Below are 19,258 nucleotides of genomic sequence, written 5' to 3' on the forward strand. Positions count from 1 at the left end.
CGTCAATACACCACAAGAACAACAAGCCCCCCTTAACATCTTAATCTTAGAAATCAATCCTTACAACCACAAAGATGTATCACTCTATCAGAAATCAATAACAACTTCAATAAGAACAATCAAGAGCTTCCCTTACCTCTAAATCCAAGAGAAAAAAGAAGAAGGAAAAAGAAAACAAACACCTCTTGAAAGCTCTAAACAACACTTCAAAATTTTGATTCGAAGTTCTCAAAGCTTGAATCTAAGCACTACGACTTCATTCAACTTGTGAAAGAATCAAAGGTTAACCATGGAATCAAAAGGAAGTAGGGTCACTTATGATTCTAGAGTTCCTCTCTCTCTGGGTTTTCTCTGAAATAAACTTACAAAACTCAAGTATTAAAAGAAAACTTATATATCTCTTCCTAACAGGTTAAACTTAACTTTTGTTCAAAGGAACTTTTAATGACTGAAACTCACGAGAATTTCTAAATACTCAAAGTCTCTCAATAATTAAACAACAAATCACCACAACACATAATAATTTAATAAAATCAATAATTATTAAAAAAAGTATTATAGTGTTGTGAGAATAATTTATAAAAATATTTTTGCACAAAATAATCATTCATGTTTAATAAATAGGATTTTTTTTTTAAATCAATGAGTTTCTAGCTTAAAGAAAAACAAAACTAATTCTTGAATGTGAGTTACATTTATTCTCCCACTTTCAATAACTTAAGTTATTTTCATTCACAATTAAATTATTGGTAAATATTATATAGAATTTTGTGTTAAATTAGAGTACAAACCCTTTAAAAGTATATAATTAGTTAGTCTAGATGTACCTCCTTATCAAATTAAACCCTAAATTTTAAATAAAAAAAATTATAATTTCTATTTTTATATATCAAACTAATAAAAAAAAAATTCCTATTCTCTACTTTTATAATATAGGTCTCACTTCTTATATGCATGAAGGAGTATTTTAATGTATCCTCCTCTTGGTCCAAAGATTGACTTCATCTCATGTCTGATTAATCAATAAACAAAAAATCAAATGATTCCAATCCCATCTCTTCATGCTACGAGAACAAATACAAAATAATCCAGTTTTAAAATACGCAAGTAAAATCAACCAAATGTTTATATCTTTGAATAGTTTGTTGGCGTAGGTTTTTGAAAAAGTAGGGATCTTATTTACATAATTCTATCACATTGTTCACTAGTACAAAATGGGTCTTTTACGTCGTATATTTTGAGTCTTTTACGTTGAAAAAGGCTCTGATGTTAATACGGGAAACGTAAATTTACGTCGCCTGTTAAACGCGACGTAAATTTACGTCAGAAATGCCTTGTGCCCGACGTAAAAAAGGGCGAAAAATGACGCAACAATTTACGTTAGACTACACCTTGTCCGACGTAAATTTACGTCAGCTAGTGCTAGGTCCAACGTAAATTTACGTCGAACAAGGTGTAGTCCGACGTAAATTGTTGCATTTTTATTTATAATTTTGGTTTTTTTTATATACCCAAAACCTGCATATATATAGTCCATAATAAAACCTAAACCAGGCAGTCCAGAATATAAAACCTAAACCAGGCAATCCAGAATAAAAATTTAAATAAATTTCAAAATTGAATGACAAAGAAAATAATATATAAATCTTAAAAAGCATAAATTATGACAATGTAAATCCTATAATCCTAAAAAAGCTATAAAACATATGTTTGTCAATGCTATCAAACTAGAAACATAATATCTAACTAACTAAACTTAGAAATCTAACTAATATATACTTTGAAGAAAAAAAGTTGCCCATTGTTCTCTTATCTTGATGATTTCATCTTCGGGCAATGGAGATGGATCTTGAAAGACCTGAAACATTAATTTAAGTGTCATTAATATGCAATGTTAATATGCCCAGTATGATCGTGCACCAAAAAAATCTCGGTGGCTCTAAGAACCACCAACACCACACACACGGCCTGCGTGCTCTGGCCTTCCTATGGCCGTTGTGAGGATATCATCCCGACCATGGGAAACAAATGAGCCCTGGGTGGTCTGCTCAACTAAACCCTCCTACAACATATTAACAATACCCTAAACTACACTTATGAATTAAATGAGTTGAAATGAAGAGTCTTAGTTTGTATATTTTTACTTACTATTTTATCAGCAACGACCCTTGCAGACTCAGAAGTCATTTGCCCATCTGATTTTGTTCGGGCTGTTATCCACATCTCATGGCGAGGAGGTGACTCCACACGATCAGCAGACTCAACCCCTGCTACCTCTGCCCTAGCCTTCTTCATTTTCTTTTTTTTCATTCATATCCCCCTCTTGACAATAGATGGAGTGCATCATTCTTGCTTTGTCGTTCTTGGGCAGCTATTCTTTTGGCCTGCAATAATACAAAAAAGCAAATGAGATTAATTAAAATATACCTTAAGTATTTGTGTCAATGTAAGAGTTATCAATAACTAACCTGCCAAGAAGGGTCCAATCGAGTGGCACGAAATTGCATCCACTCCTCATCAGTGATCTGGTACTTTAGATAGGGAATCTCATTTTGTCGCTCTCCAAATACATACTCCCGTGTCAAGAAAGTCTTGAAGTCTCTCCACCTGGTGGCAAGGGCAGATAACATCTTCCTCCTCATGACCTCAGTGTTGGGAATGTCAAAATTTTGCTATGAAAATAACAACAAATAATAAATAATGTATTTAAGTTATATAATATTGAAGGGATGTGAAAGTATATACCTGGATATCCTGCCACATGAGGTTCTTTTCAGCCTCTTGAACGTCATCCCATGATGGAATGATAATAGAAACATGCCGTCGAGCTAGGACTCCTAAATAGCTCTTAAACTTGGCAGCATCTGGGCCTGATGCCTTGCCAGAACGAGGATCTACCTCAACTGGTGTCCTCTCCTTGGCAATGCGTCTAGCTGTCAACCTAGACAATCGGGTGACAGATCTACCTTCCCTCCTTCCACTACCAGACCCCGAATCCTCCATAATCCTGAAAAAATTAAACTCTCATTATTAAAATAATGAATTAACTGAATAGATAAATAAAGTAAAAAAGATAATAACAAGTCCATCTTAAATATTTCTACTAATACGGTGGTAAACTAAAGGTCAATGCCTAAAAAAGTCCATCTTTAATGCATCTGGAACTGTCGCAACCCGAAAATTTCCGATCTCGCGACTAACGGTTTAGACATCCTTTTAAAAGTCTCATTAATTAAAGAATGTCCGGATACCAGACTAATCCTTAATTAATGGTTTTGAAAATAGGTTCATGGAGTCGCCACCAATATTTTACTCAAAACATTGGAAAAAGAAAAGGTTTTTAAAGATCCAATAATGGCCTTGATAACCAGAATTGGGTTCGGGGGTCGGTTACGTGTAGGGAAGGTATTAAGCACCCCTACAGCGCCCTCAATCGGTACCGTATGATGAAGTTAATATGATAAGAATTAATAAATTAAATATTGAATCCCCTTTATTAATACTCATTTACATGCTTAAAATATAAATTAAGCGATTAACCCTAAAATATCTACATTATGACGTTTATTATAAAGAAAAGATAAAGATGAGAAATAAAAAATATAGAAAAAAAGATTGATTGAAATACCTCTTAAACGAGCTCTATTGAATCTTCAAATATGGAGAAGGTGCTTTATGGCGACCTTTCACACTACAGTATGCCTCACAAATCTCAAGAAATACAATAGGAGGGAGAGAGAATATAGAGATGCGACACAAATCTCAAAAAATATAATAGAAGGGAGAGAGATAGAGAATTTTCGTGCTCAAAGGAGTCTTATTCAAAATTTCTCTGACCCCCTTGAGAACTGTGCCCGAGGCTTCAATTTATAGGCATCAGATGTGGGCCGGAACGGCCCGTTCCGGATATGAACGTTATGTTCAAATTCAGCCCCCTGGAACGGCCCATTCTGAAAACGGAACGGTCTGTTCCGGTATTGGAACGGCTCGTTCCGGTATTGGAACGTCCCGTTCCGGTATTGGAACGGCCCATTCCGGTATTGCATTTTTAGGTGTTTTAGCCACGTTGGAACGGCCCGTTCTGATATTGGAACGGCCCGTTCCGAGGTTTGGAACGGCCCGTTTCGATTCTGGAACAGCCCGTTCCGGGCTACTAAAACAACCTTATTTGACCTTTAGGCCTTCTGATATCCTGTCTTGTTATTTGCTTGCTTCGGGAGCTCCTTTCCTTCATGATGTAGGTCCATTTTCTTGTTTGTGTGCCCCCCGAACGAAATTGGGTGTCTACAGCTGCCCCTCTTTTGCTTGTCCTTTGGAGTAGTTATGTGTTGCTTTTCCAAAGGCAAGTAAAGACGTAGACATTTCGTCCGGGTATCCTCCTCGTCTCTTTGGTATTGGCGCTTCTACGTTCCTTCTCTTGGATAGGTGTATTTGCTCGTGTCCTCGCCCTTTAGAGTAGTTGAGTGTTGGTTGCATACTCTATTGGGTAACAAGGCTGACAAACTGTATACCTGATCTTCGATCTTCAAGTAGATGCTCCATTGTTTTTCTTGTGATAGTGCGTTCTTTTATTTGTAGCTTGTTGAAGAGGGAGTATTTTCGTAGCTCAGCTTCTCTCACGGTTTTGTCGTATACCGGATTAGGAGATGACTACAGTCTCTCCAGACCTTTCCCTCACGGCTTTGTCGTATACCGGATTGGGATGCGAGTACAGTCTCTCCAGACCTTTCCCTCACGGCTTTGTTGTATACCGGATTGGGATGCGAGTACAGTCTCTCCAGACCTTTCCTTCACAGCTTTGTCGTATACCGAATTAGGAGGTGAGTACAGTCTCTCCAGACCTTTCCCTCACGGCTTTGTCGTATACCGGATTGGGATGCGAGTACAGTCTCTCTAGACCTTTCCCTCACGTCTTTGTCGTATACCGGATTGGGATGCGAGTACAGTCTCTCCATACCTTTCCCTCACGGCTTTGTCGTATACCGGATTGGGATGCGAGTACAGTCTCTCCAGACCTTTCCCTCACGGCTTTGTCGTATACCGGATTGGGGTGCGAGTACAGTCTCTCCAGACCTTTGTTGTATTTTGAGGAAACTGTCGGTGCCCTCATTGGTTTGCTTGAATTGTGGTAGATATTGCCCCAAGGATGTTGGGCAGGAGGTGTGTCGTGATGCCTCTGATTTGGGCTGCTTTTGGCTTTTGTTCAAATGTTGTCAATTGGAATTCGTGTTTCTTTTTTGGCTTTTCTTGTTGGTGTCGTGGGATGAAAGACTGCCCTTAGGTGGATGGGCAGGAGATGTTTGATGTGCCCCTGTGTTGGTGGGCAAAGTGGATGGGTGACGGGAATTCTGGTGCTGCCCCGTGTAAGTATTGTGATGCCTCTCCAGGCGCTTGTTGCGGAGTCCTTTTGATTTATTGATGATTGATTGTTTGATTGTTGACGGATGCCCCATGGTGAGTATGGATGCATGGATGCACATGAAAATGCAAGACAGGAATGGATTGAATTTTTTATTATATTATTTTATTATTTTTTTTGTAAAGTGAAGTTATACCCTTTTGTGCACACTTGTGCCCTATGCACGCTATGCAATGATGCCTCTATGCTAATGCTTAAATGCAGATTGATTTTTCTTTCAAGAAATTAATCTATGCGCATTGATCAATGACATGGATTGTTAGCCTTTTAGCCGTGTCGAATTTAGTGTTGCTTTTTTGAACCTGAGATTTGTGTAGTTCAGCCCTCTCGCTCGTACCTGATATGATATATTAGCCCTTAGATTAGGTGTACCTAGACTCTGTTCTAGGACACCTCCATCTTCTCCTTGTGAGTGTTCACTGTGCATACTCCGTGTATCTCTCAAATTTATCTTAATGCCATATAGGTCAAGAGGAAAGAGAGGAAGAGGATATATATATATATATATATATATATATATATATTGTAAAAGTTTTGGTAGAAAGGATTTTTTTCAAAAATGGTTTATAGAAGAATGGCTGGCCGAGGTAGGCTAGTGGTTTAGGCTGATGAACAAGCACATTCAAAGTGAGGAAATCATTTTCCGCGTTAGCTTATTATTTCCTACAAAGTTAAGCGATGACTTGGGACGTCCCGTTCCGGTATTGGAACGGCCCGTTCCGGTATTGCATTTTTAGGTGTTTTAGCCACGTTGGAACGACCCGTTCTGATATTGGAACGGCCCGTTCCGAGGTTTGGAACGGCCCGTTCCGATTCTGGAACAGCCCGTTCCGGGCTACTAAAACAACCTTATTTGACCTTTAGGCCTTCTGATATCCTGTCTTGTTATTTGCCTGCTTCGGGAGCTCCTTTCCTTCATGATGTAGGTCCATTTTCTTGTTTGTGTGCCCCCGGACGAAATTTGGTGTCTATAGGAACAGCCCGTACTGAAACCAGAACGGGCTGTTCCAGATCAACAATTTACAAAACAAAAAATTTAAGCAGAACGGCCCGTACTGCTTGCAGAACGACCCTTTCTGCTTGCAGAACGGCCCGTACCAGATGAACAATTAACAGAAAATAAACAAAAAATTTGCGTAGAGAAGAAACTAACCTCAAACGTGTAATGTGCAGACTCTTAGAGACTTAGAAATGTGCAATGTGAAAACAAAGGCACTTGGAGACTTAGAGAATAAGAGAAGAAGGGATACTTTTCGTAAATAGTGGGACGCGCGGGAATGAGAAATGGAATGTTGGGCATTTTAGCTGAAAATTTACGTTGGACTAGGGGGTTCCGACGTAAATTTACGTCGAACCCCCTCTTGTCCGACATAAATTAGTCTCTCTATATTTACGAAACTGCTACCACGTTTTTACAAAGTCGGTGTTTCTAGTTTCGGACGTAAATTGAGTGACGTAGTAACCCTATTTTACACTAGTGGTTATAACATTCAATCAAACTGATCGCTATGAAAATCGACATGTAAGTGCTAGTCTGTTCTTAATAAGCTTTTCTCTTGAAAATTAATATGGAGATAAAACTGCAACTATAAACTATCGTATTCGAAAAAAGGGAAACGAAAAAGAAAAAAACAGAATCGTGATAAAGGTTAAACCGTAGCCATGGAGAAAAAGGCAAAAAGAAACTAGCATAACATAGATGCCTATGAGAAGAAGATAGCCAATTGGCAAAATAAACACACTAGCTAAAACTACCTTCATGAGTGGGAGAAAAAGAAGAAAAGAAAAAGCAATAGCGTAGTTGACTCATAAAGGTCTCAAAAGAATGGAGAGATATTCTTGAAAGAAAAAAAATTATCTCTTGCCCAATTATTTAGAGAGATATTCTATTTAGTTGTCTAACTTTTTAAAAAATATTTTAGTGTTTTTTTTAATTTTGATTAAGTGTATTTAATAAGAGTTTGTTTAGATAAATTTTTTTATTTAGTATTTATAAAAGATTAAAAATTAAAAATAGTTTATACGTAAGCTAATTTGTAAAAAAAATCATATTATAAAACTTCTTTAAAATTTAATTTTTAATTTAAGAATAAAAAGAAAAGTTGTTCCTAAATTGACAACAATTCCAAATTGTGGAAGTGGTTGTTGATAAGCTTAAGTGTATAATATTTAGGGTGCATTTTTCGATATAGTATATCGAGTCTATTTGTTTTAATTTTTGTCTTTTAAAAAACATTTTCTTTGAATAAAATAAGCTTCCTCTCTTTTATTCTTTTTTAATTTTTCTTAATTTGTTTTTCTAAAAAAAATTACATAAATAATTTAAATAGTAATTCTTATATGTTTCTTAAATAATTATTTAATTTAAAAATATTTTTTAAAATTTAAATAAAGGGAATTATTTATTCTTTCAGAAAGTACTTTATAAAAAAGTATATTTATTCTTTCAAAAATTACTTCTTAAAAATATAATTTAAGAATTACAAAACATAATTATGAAATTACTTTTATGTAATAATAAAAAATAAATTGTTTCTACTGGATCATTCATCATAAAATTAACAAGTCATACATTTTGAAATGACACCTTTACAAAATTCATTGTATAAATATTGAAGATGAAGTAAAAGATTAAAGTTTAAAAGTTATGAAGTTAAGAGTGCAAAAAATAAGATTTAAAGAATAATAAAGATGAACGATGAGTATCTTGATTATTGAAAAGAAAAAATCGAGAAAGAAAAGATAAAAAAGAAGAATTAATGAAGAATGATTAGAAAGATATAAAATAGTGGAAAATAAGTAGTGAAGGGAGATGAGGGTGTTTGAGATGCGGTTTGGTTCGATTTAAATGAATTATGAAATCCAAACCAAATCAAAGCAAATTAATCTTTTGCAATTTGCTTTCTTTGGATTTTTGTAATTTTAATATTTTGTTATTTAAAAATCAACTTAAAATATATGTAATATTTATGTTATTTGTTTAATATTTCATTTAAAAATATAAAACTAAAAGTATGCAAATATAAAAAATATTCCGTTATTTAATATATTTAACACCAATTTTTATCTTATTATTTTAGTACAAAATATTTCTTTAATACAATTTTAGTTATCATGTTAAATATTTTTTTCTCACATATATAATCTATCACTTAAAAAAAATATTTTCAAATGTTATAAATAAATTATATTCTTTTTCATTCTAAAATCCATTTTAGTGACTTATAATTTTATAAAATACTTTTAAAATATTATAATAGCTTACAATTTTATAAAACATCTTTCATGTGTTATATTAATTTTTATGCATGTACTATGCATTTGATATATATATATATATATATATATATATATATATATATATATATATATATATATATATATATTAAACTAAAATGGCTAATAATATATACACCTCTTATCTTTTATAAGTACATCTCCAATTTTTTTTAAATAAAATTTCTAAAATATTCTTCGAACTAAATTTTTATTTTAAGTTCTATTTTTAAATTTGTTTTTTATTTCCCCCTTTTTTTTATCATTTTTCTTTTTTCTTTCTTCTTCTTTTTCTCATTCTCCTTTTTCATTACTTTAGTCATTTTTTGATGATTTTATTCTTTTTCATTTTTTATTCTTGATTTTTCTTCTTTTATAATCAACATAATCATATTTTATCTTTCTATCTTTTAAATTCTATTTTTCATTTTCTACTCTATTATTTCTTAAACCCTAATTTTTCATTCAATATTCATTATTCTACATTCAATACAAGGTACAAATTAATATATTAAATTACATTTTATATTTATAAATTTTTTTAACTTATTTAACATTACTTATGGACAACAGGATCATAGACGACGGTAGTAGATGAGGAGATAAAGAAACACGTAAGTTAAATTTGTCATACCGAAAAATAAGATTCAAAAATTAATTTTACTATTCTGGAAAGTACTTTCCAGAATAATAAAATTATTGTTCCAAAAAGCATTTTCTAGAAGTGTGTTTCTTATATAATTCCGGAAAGAACTTTCCGGAACAGTAACTTTAGTATTCTGGAAAGTGCTTTTCAGAATTATGTAACAAAACTTTTCCAGAAAATACTTTCCGGAATAAGAATTTACTATTATGGAAAGTATTTTCTTGAATAAAAACTTTATTATTCCGGAAATTAATTTTCAAAACAAAAACTTTACTATTTCGAAAAGATGGGTGTGGGAAAAAGAAAGAAAAAGGGGGTGCGAGAAAAAGAAAGAAAAAGAGGGGTGTAGGGAAGAGAATGAACAGGGGTGCAGAGTGTGGGAAAAAGAAAGAAGAAGAGGGGTGCAGGGAAGAGAAAGAAGAGGGGTGCGGGATGCGGGAAAAACAAAGAAGAAGAAGGGTGCGGGGAAGAGAAAGAAAGGAGGTGTGGAGTGCGGGAAAAACAAAAAAGAAAAGGGGTGTGAAGAAGAGAAAGAAGAGGGGTGCAAGATACAAGGTGTAAATTTAGAAATTTTATATATATTTTTTATAAAAAAAAATAATTTAAAAATTTTATATATTTTATAAAAAAGGGGTGTGTTTATATAAAAACGAAGGTGTATTTATCATCACCCAACTAAAATACACAGGAAAATGTTTAGGCCCAAACAACTAAATTGAAAAGAGAGAAGGTTGCAAAAAGCCTAAAGGCCCAATTAGGGTTCTAGAAATAGAGGCGAAAATAAAACAAGGTGGAAAAGTTGGATTCCGGTTGACCCGGATCATAAAATGTGTGGGTTTGCTTCAATTTAAAAGCAAATATTATCCAAACGATTTTTTTAAAGGAATAATAACAAAGAAAACAAAATTGGTATTCAGAAAAGAATTGGCATTTATTAAAGTTCAAAAATAAAAGATAATAAAATATAAAAGGAAAAATTCAATTTTTACGAAATATGCTTCCGGTTAAGGGGGTAAATTAAGTCGTTAACGAGTGCATGCCGCCTTTCTCAGTGCAAGTTGTTGTCAAACGAAGGGTTAACAGAATTTCCAATAACAAACTCCAAAGGGAAAATAAATAAATAAATAAATATGCTTCCTTCCATTTCAACTTCAAAAACTCGGTCTTGAACCCTTTTTTTTTGGGTCAAACTCATATGTGAATAGTACACGTATTATCATCCCGTGTCCAACGCGTGGCCCAGCCTAGGTTGATTTTTATGTATGATGACATGAAGGATCATACAAGTAAATTAGTTGTTAAAAATCTCTATTGATCTTTTATAATATATTTTTTTTCAATTTAGTCTTATTTTAATTTTATGTCTCAATTTAGTCCCAAATAATTTAAATCATTGCAATTTGGGACTTCCGTCTAAATGATTTAAACGGAGTTAACTTCTGCTGATGTGGATGTCAGGTGGATGCCACGTAGGTGGATTCCAAAATACTTGAATACACCTGGAACCAGAACGAGCCGTTCTGGTTCTAGAATTTCGTGTACAAAAAACAAAAGTACAAAGTATTTCAAACACTAGATTTGGTAATATTGATAATGGGGATTGATAACTTCAATTGCTAAACATTTGGGCTATACAGTGTATCATTAAGGACGATGCAGTGTATCATTAAGGACAATGGTAACAAGTTTTATTTCATTGTTAGTCAAACTGTAGTGAACCACTTACTACCAAATTGACACTATACAGTCAATGATGAAACGAAATGGTGTTTCCCCTTGAAATCATTGACGATGTACCCCAACAATAACAACCTGTTCTTGAGGAGGTACAACCACAATTTTTGTGATTTAGGGTTTCCCTTCAGCGTTACCTAGATGATTTCTTTTTTCAATAATTTCTTTGAACTTTTTTAGTATATGTTATGTTCTAAATTTTTGTTTTCAGTTTCTGAATCATGTTTCTGTCTTTGAATTCATGATATATTATGAATTTTTATTTTCAATTTTTGAATCACATTGCGGCATTTTAGTCAAGATTTTGAACTGGATAAGTTCAAATCAAAGAAAGATTTTGGAAGGTTTTATCTTATTTGATTCTTTTTTTTTGTTTTATTCATAAATGAATATTAATTTATTGTATTTTTTATTTATTATATTTTTATTAATATAGATATAATAATAAAAATACAATAAAAAGCATGAAGTTGGCGTTCTGGAACGGACCGTTCTGAATTCAGAATGGCCTGTTCTAAAAGAAGAACGGCTCGTTCTAGTTTCAGAACGGCCTGTTCTGCTGCACTCATGTTGTGTTAAATTTACATTTAGAACGGTCCGTTCTAGTTGCAAAATTAACACATAACATGTGCATACAGAAAGGGCCGTTCTGGTTTCAGAAAGGGCTGTTCTGATTCCAAGTGTATTCATGACATTTGGCATCCACCTATGCATCTACGTGGCATCCACCTGGAATCCACGTCAGCAGGAGTTAACCTCATTTAAATTATTTGGACAAAAATTTCAAATTACAATAATTTAAATTATTAGGAACCAAATTGAGACCTAAAATTAAAATAGAAAATTTTAAAAAAATATTATCAAGGACCAAAATAGATTATTAACCTAAATTAGTAAATTCCGATGCATGCACGTTCCAGAATTTAGCTACCTAGGACCAACAATTAATTTCTAAACTTATGACGTTCGTCAAACAATTTTAGTTACATGAAAAGACATTAGGGTACATCAAATTGTTATCAAAATTATAATTAATAAAAAAAAATAATAAAAAACAATTGCTTCATGAAAGGTTAAAATATCTTCATCAATAAGCAATAATAAAACACAGAAGCGCCTTTGATTCATGAAAAGGAAAAGATAAGTAGTATTAACGAAATGCAAAAATAGCACTACGCGTGAATAATGAATTAATAATTATTACCTGGAAGGTTCCTATTCCTTAAAACTTGTATATATATTCATTCATTCAGTTGTGATTCACACATAATCATCGAGATTTATATAGCAACAAACAAAAGTCTCTCCTTAGACATGGAATACAGAACCTTAGAACTCAACATCATATCCGCCAAGGATCTCAAAAATGTCAACGTCTTCTCCAAGATGGACGTGTACGCCGTCGTTTCGCTCTCCGGCGACCCCCTCCACCCGCAGGGCGCCACCACCCACGTCCACAAGGACGGCGGCACCAACCCCACGTGGAACTACCCCGCCAAATTCTCCGTCAACGAGTCCCTGGCCAAGGAGAACCGTTTGTCCCTCGATATCAAGCTCGTCTCCGACCGCACCCTCGCCGGCGACACCGTCATCGGCACCGTCCACATCCCCCTCAGGGAGCTTCTCGACAACCCTCCCGAGGTAGGCCCCTTCCGCCAAGTCGGTTACTCGGTGAGGACATCCTCAGGAAAACCCAAGGGCACCCTCTATCTCTCCTACAAGTTTGGCGACCAGGTCGCAGCTCCGGCCGCCAAATCAGCACCGAAGAAGGCAGGAGAAGAGCCTGTCATGGCTTATCCTCCTTCGGCCGCAACTGCGGCCGGATCTAGTTCTGTGCCATATGCGGCACCGTATGTTCCGCCGTCGCAGCAACAATATGCTGCGACGGCGGGATATGGGTATCCACCACAACCAGCTGTTGGTGGATACCAACAAACGGGTTATGGATATCCACCACAACCCGGTTATGGGTATCCACCACAACAAGCTGGTTATGGATACCCACCCCAACAAGGTGGATATGGGTATGCACAGGCGCCACAACGAAAGAAGAACAAATTTGGAATGGGATTGGGAGCTGGATTGCTTGGTGGTGCCTTGGGTGGCATGTTGATTGGAGATATGGTATCTGATGCTGCTGCTTATGATGCGGGCTATGATGCTGGCTTTGATGATGCTGGCTTTGATGATGCTGGATTTGATTTTTAATTTTTGTTTTTTAATTAATTGACCTTCTTCTTTTTTTTCTTTTTTTTGGATTTCACTGTTGCTTTTAAGGTTGCGTAATGATGTTCTATGAGATTGTCTTTTAGTATTTGTTATATATATAGATACCTCGTTACCTGACTTTGTATTTATATGGTATGACTAACATACAGCTTGCGATTTCCTTAATATTTATGCTATTGTGAAAAAAATAATGTTTCATACTATTGGGGCTATGATGATGATGATGATTGATGAGGCTGGAGAAATTTTTTCTGCCGTGATTGATAGTTTGGTAGGTATAATAAAAATTGATGGTTCAGTTGAGCTGATTAGATAAAGGAAGAGGATATAAGCCATTGCAAATTGCAATTCTGATTGTAAACATGATTCTCAGGATAAGTTACAGATTTGACGAACATAAGTTTGGGTGATTGTAGAGTCACTCTTCAGAATTAATAATTTTAGACTTATGCAGGTAGTGTTTCCTTCAAATTGTTGTTGCTGGTTTCCTTCAAGTAGTATTTCACAAACGAAACTTCCTTATTTATCTTGTTTCTTCGGCAAATGTTGTCAAACATTGGCAAAACGCAAAAGGAAAGTGATCAATTTGCAGTACATAGAGAGCTGCTAAATCAACCGATGATAGAATCAGCAAAATTACAAAAAAGTACATAAGCTGGGTCCTGAATTTCTGATTGTTAACGCAGGGCAATAAAATTTATCTTTAAAGCCAAGAAGTAAGGTAAATCTTTCTAATGGTATTCATGGAATATATTAAAAATGGAATCAGAGTGGTCGAATTCCTTATTATCTTGAATAAAAATTTTGTGTGAGGGAATGATTATCCCTTCTAGTGTTAGGTTGGCTGCAAGTTCGGTAAAGACTCACAAGAGACTAATAATATCAAACCATCAACACAATGACTTAGATTCGAATCAAAGCTATGCGTTAATAAAGAAGATGACACAGTGAACCAACTTTGAGGAAAAACAACAGATGGGGCATTCTACAATTAGAAATTGATGATTAGATAGAGAAGTCCAATTCTTTATACCGGAACACTAGGATAATTTCTGTTTTCATTTGATTTGGCAAAACAAAAGTTTGAAGCTCATCCTTCAGGTTTTCTATTTATTTTTGAAGAGTATAATCCTTGAGTGAATTATACGAGACCAATTGTCAACTTCATGGAGCTAAAAAATTCGGTCTCTCACAAGAATCACATAGTCCAATAATAATGATAATCAATGTCCATGGTGTCCCACTTCCAGAGTCACTCAGTGCGCACGTTTACTCTATATATGTGAGAACTATAAATTTTTAGATAGTTCAAAATTATGTATTAATTTTTTTAAAATTAAAAATCTTAAATACATAGTATTATACAAAAAAAAAACATTTGAAATCATAGACACATCATAGACACTTAGTAATTTTGTACTACCAAATAATTTTTCTGTGAGAACATAGCATAAGAGATTGTCAAACAGACTTGGCTGCTATATAGACAAGAACCTCACCATTCTTTAAATGTGACAATTCCTTCATAACCACATCACTATTCATATTGCCTCAGGTAATTCTTTCTGTTTTCCCCTATAATAGCAGCGTATTTGAAAATTCTGTTAATAAAAACATAGTTAATATTTTTCAACAAACTTCCTTAAGAATTTGACAAATAAAAGGCTAAGTATTCTTTTATTAAAACAGATTGAAACTAACATATAGGTCTATTAACATGATCTAGGAAATGGTTGTTTCAGGAAATTTCCTTATTAAATAAGGTAAACTCTCTCCCTGAAGATGATTCTAACATACCCTTACCCTCTATCAGATAAGGAGGTGCTTAGCCTACACAATTTGGGAATGACTTAGTTTTCTAGCTATAAAGTTTAATCATATTAATCAAACTTCTTTTCGGAATAAACTCAAGGTTACACAATTGTTGATGGAAAAAATTATAAATTTAAACAACTCAAATGTGAGGGTTTTGATATTTGTACTCTGGTTGGCAGAATTTCCTTCAATGGTAACTTAAATTTTGTGACCTTCAACTTGTTAAAGAAGAAGTACTCTTATTCTGTAAAGGACTCAATAACCGAACAAAATATTAAAACCAATGCGCATCCGGGGAATCGAACCCCGGTCAGTACCGTGGGAGGGTACTATGATACCACTACACCAGATGCGCTTCCTGATGGTGAAAATTCTTATCGAATTCTATTATATTGTCTTTAATTTTTTGGGGGACTGACTTTTTGTTACAAATGCATAACTTGTGCTTTGTGTGAAAAATGAAGTTAATAGATGTAACACCCCAAATTTTTATTTAAAAAATAATAATATTTTACTTTTTATAATTATTAATTGGGTTAGTTTTAATAAATGTCTTAATCATTGAATTATATAGTTTTTAATTTTATATATGTGTGTATGTGTATATGTGTTTTATTTTAATTGCGAGGGAAGAAAATGTAACCATGGGTTAATTGTTCTACTAGAGGGTTAAGTGTGAGTTAAACAAGTAAAAGGGGTTACGTCAGTTTTATTCTTACACTTATTATATATTTTTTATGCTTATCCTCTGAAAAATTGGAAAACCAAAGCTTGTATGAGTTCACTATCCTTTGTCTAACATTCATCGAAGTAAGATAGTAAATAGTTTGATTCTAGGTGTGGAGTATATGTTGGGGTAGTAAGATTGAACCCCGATCTTTATGTTATTATATACATTGTATGAGAGAGCAATCCCAAATTGTGACTTGTCTTGTGTTTTTGTCTTCCATGTGATTCTTTAGTGTTCTAATTGATGGTATTGACATGTATGTATGTTCAATTACGCATATTAAACTAAACTTGTAAATCTTGGATTGTCCATGAGTTCCTATAAGAACCTTAGGGAAAAAATGTTTTCATATGTATGTAGTAATTAAGATAATTGTGTTTTCATATATAAATATTGGCTTGTAGATGCGTTTTATTGACTTAAAGGATATTTTTATTGATCAAGATCATTTGAATGAATTATGTACATGTTTTGGTGCATTTTCTCGCTTTGCATAATGGAAGGTTTTTTATACAACATCGGGCACCATCTTAGGACTATCAAGCGTAGTTGTAGCCGAGAGCAAAGTTTGCTATTTGCGCCATTTGTGTCGAGTGTAGGAGCTCCATAGGCTCTTTGTGGTGTTTCTGCCAGTTGTAGGCTTGGTCATGCCTGGCGTAGTCTATCTTGAGAGCAATGTGTGCTCTCTAAATGCCTCAAGCGAGGCCCAAGTTGGTTGTTGCCTAACACCACCTACAATTCATATTTTTTGTTCATGCACTAATGTATCATTTATAAGTGTGTTTCTTGTATTGTTTAATGCTAATAAATAGTTATGGTATCTGGATATGCTATTGATATGATTGTGAGCCAAATATGAGTTGAAAGATGTTGCACCATCAATATCTTAATGTGCATGGATCTTGTGAGGGTCATATGATGAAAAGGCTAAGCTGAGACTTAGCCACGATGTTAATATGAGATGAAAGGAATGAATATACAATTTTGAATGTGTGTTGTGATAACATGATAATGTGTTAAGTCTTGTGTGGCATGCATCATATATGCATAACTATTTTTGGATGGGTATGATATGGAATACACTTTCAGGGAAGGCCCCCCTTTTGTGAAAGCTTGGTGATCCATGACCTTAAGGATAGCCTCAATTCTATCTGTTTATGTGCAGGTGTATCTTGATGGACTCCTTCCACCAAGGGGATGATCAAAACATTCAATGGTGAAGAGGAGCTCCTTGCCAAGGCCAAGATGGTGACCTTAGAGGGTGGACGTTCCTTCAAGGGTAAGGCTAAGTGATGGTGGGTGTGAAGGGTGGAGTCTTGGGCGAATAGGAGAAAGGTTGGGAGGATGGTGTTTTTGGGTGTTCTAGTTGGCTCTCTTCATCAAGTGGGGATGAAGGCCACTCAAGGGAACACTAAACTCACTCTAGGGAGGAGATAGGAGACGTAGGCCATGTAGACCTAGTGACTAAGGAGAGGATTTGAGGCAAAAATGCTCACTCAAATTCATATATTCCAAAGTATTTACATGATGCATAGCCTAGGGTATTTATAGGAGTGGGAGGCATCTAGGGTTGCATTTGAAGAGTGCATGGACGAAATTCACAAGCCAAATGTACACCAAATAAAATGCAAATGAACCCTAGATGCAACTTGGTGGCCAAGGATGGAATCTTTGGGATTAGTTAGGCTACATCTAGGTGCATGATAAGACCATGCAACCTTTGCCCTCCACTTGGGCCTAAGCCTTTCTAACACCAAAAAATAGGTCCAAGAGCCACAAAAAGTATGTCTAGGTTTTGTTCCCACCCTAATCAAATACCTTAGCCCAAAAATAAAAATTTATGATCTAAAGCACCCCATAATACAAGGGTAAAATGGGAAATATAAAAGAAAATAAATCCTATGACTAAAATACCCCATAATACAAGGGTAAAATTGGAAATCAAAGACAAGGGCAAAATAGGAATAAAAATAAATGCTATGCTAATAAAAACTTAGGAGCTAAGGTCCAAAAAGTGGCATCACTCCTCCTATGATTTTTCAACACTAACCCATTCCTTTTTGCTTCCTTCAATACATCACCTCTTGGACTTCTTGACCTTAGAGTTATTCCATCATATCTTGCGTGACACCACTATCTCAGCGTGTCTTGGTATATTTCCTCCTAATACAAAGTGTGATGAGGGTGTGACCCAACATGATCTCTTAGGTTACTCCATGTGTTGTAGTATGGCAATGAACCATAGTGTGATTTTATTGGTGCCACATGCATGTGCATTTTGTACTTTGTGTCCATTGTATCATGTGTGTGAAATAGGATTGTATGATGAATCATTGGTACTTCTGTGTTAGAACATGTTATATCACCACCTATGTTGTTTTTGTGTTCACTCCTAAAACTCAACCTGAGATAGTAAGATAGGATGGGTCATGAGCATATCTATTTTCAAGAAAAGAAATGCAATTAAAGATAAATTTTTGGAGTGACCTTATAATATCCCTTATTTAGAAACTAGAAACTAATATATTAACATCATGACATTCTTTAAAGAGATAATCTCTCTCCATCGATATTATTCCATATTCACTTAGGCTTACCTTTAAATCACATGCCTAGCGTATACACATAAATACATATTAATGAATGATGAGTGAACATATCTGTAACTTTTTGACAAATTCCATTTTATGCATATATTCAATATTTTGAACATACATTTTGTAACACTGTATCTAGGATGAGATGTGTGAGTTATGAGGGTCTCTGGCCAGAGGTTTAGCTTTCCTTGAGGGGAGACAGTATATAAAGTTTTTTTTGAGAATTGTGTCTCATAAACTCATTTCTCCGAATTCTAAAGAGAAGTACTCTGAGTCTGTGAATTTTTTTCTTCTCCTTAAGCCTTATATTATTGGAGAATCCTTTCTCTGGGATTCTTAATCTAGTTGTGTGATGTGATTCAGGTTTTGAGAGCCTTAAATCTTAGTTCGAAGTTATGTGGGGTTAATTCTTTGTAAAACTTGAGTTCCTTTTTCTTTTCCTCTTTCTCAATTCTTCTTCCGTGTAGTTGAATTTGAGGTAAGGGAAGTTAGGAAATATCTTAATGAATGATTGAGTTGAATGCATGGAATGGGTTACGGATTGCATGCATTTAGGTGTTGAAGTTGCATGAATTTGGGGTTAGTTATGTTGAACTCAAGTGGTTGTTCACAGAGGTGGAATTGGTGATTTCTTTGACTTATGATTGCATGTGCTATTTTAGCTTGTTTTTTAGTCTTAAATGATGTGTGTGAGTTGTTGGATGCAATGCATGTGTTGGATTTTTCGTATTCCAGGTAAATGAGACAATTTTCATGTTGTATTTTGAGTTTTATATGATATATGTGAGTTGTTGGGCATAGTTCCAACTAAA

At 34.5% G+C, this 19,258-nt stretch overlaps 1 protein-coding gene and 1 non-coding gene across 2 annotated transcripts; one reads left to right on the forward strand and one right to left on the reverse strand.

Moving 5' to 3' along the window:
- Positions 1-12,328: 12,328 nt before the first annotated feature.
- Positions 12,329-13,421, forward strand: LOC109803599 (protein SRC2). Its single transcript, XM_020365241.3, has one exon. It carries the CDS (start codon positions 12,390-12,392, stop codon positions 13,281-13,283), a length of 894 nt encoding a protein of 297 aa, XP_020220830.1. The 5' UTR covers positions 12,329-12,389; the 3' UTR covers positions 13,284-13,421.
- Positions 13,422-15,403: 1,982 nt separating this feature from the next.
- TRNAG-CCC (transfer RNA glycine (anticodon CCC)) lies at positions 15,404-15,474 on the reverse strand. The gene has a single exon. It is a non-coding gene; the product is annotated as a tRNA-Gly (tRNA).
- Between the last annotated feature and the right edge of the window lie 3,784 nt (positions 15,475-19,258).

The sequence above is a fragment of the Cajanus cajan genome, chromosome 1 (assembly GCF_000230855.2).
Source record: "Cajanus cajan strain Asha chromosome 1, NIPB_CcT2T_4, whole genome shotgun sequence".
Lineage (NCBI taxonomy): Eukaryota > Viridiplantae > Streptophyta > Magnoliopsida > Fabales > Fabaceae > Cajanus > Cajanus cajan.

Bases quoted from the DNA above. Each gene is read 5' to 3' on its own strand.
- LOC109803599 (XM_020365241.3), top strand. From the start codon at position 12,390: ATGGAATACAGAACCTTAGAACTCAACATCATATCCGCCAAGGATCTC.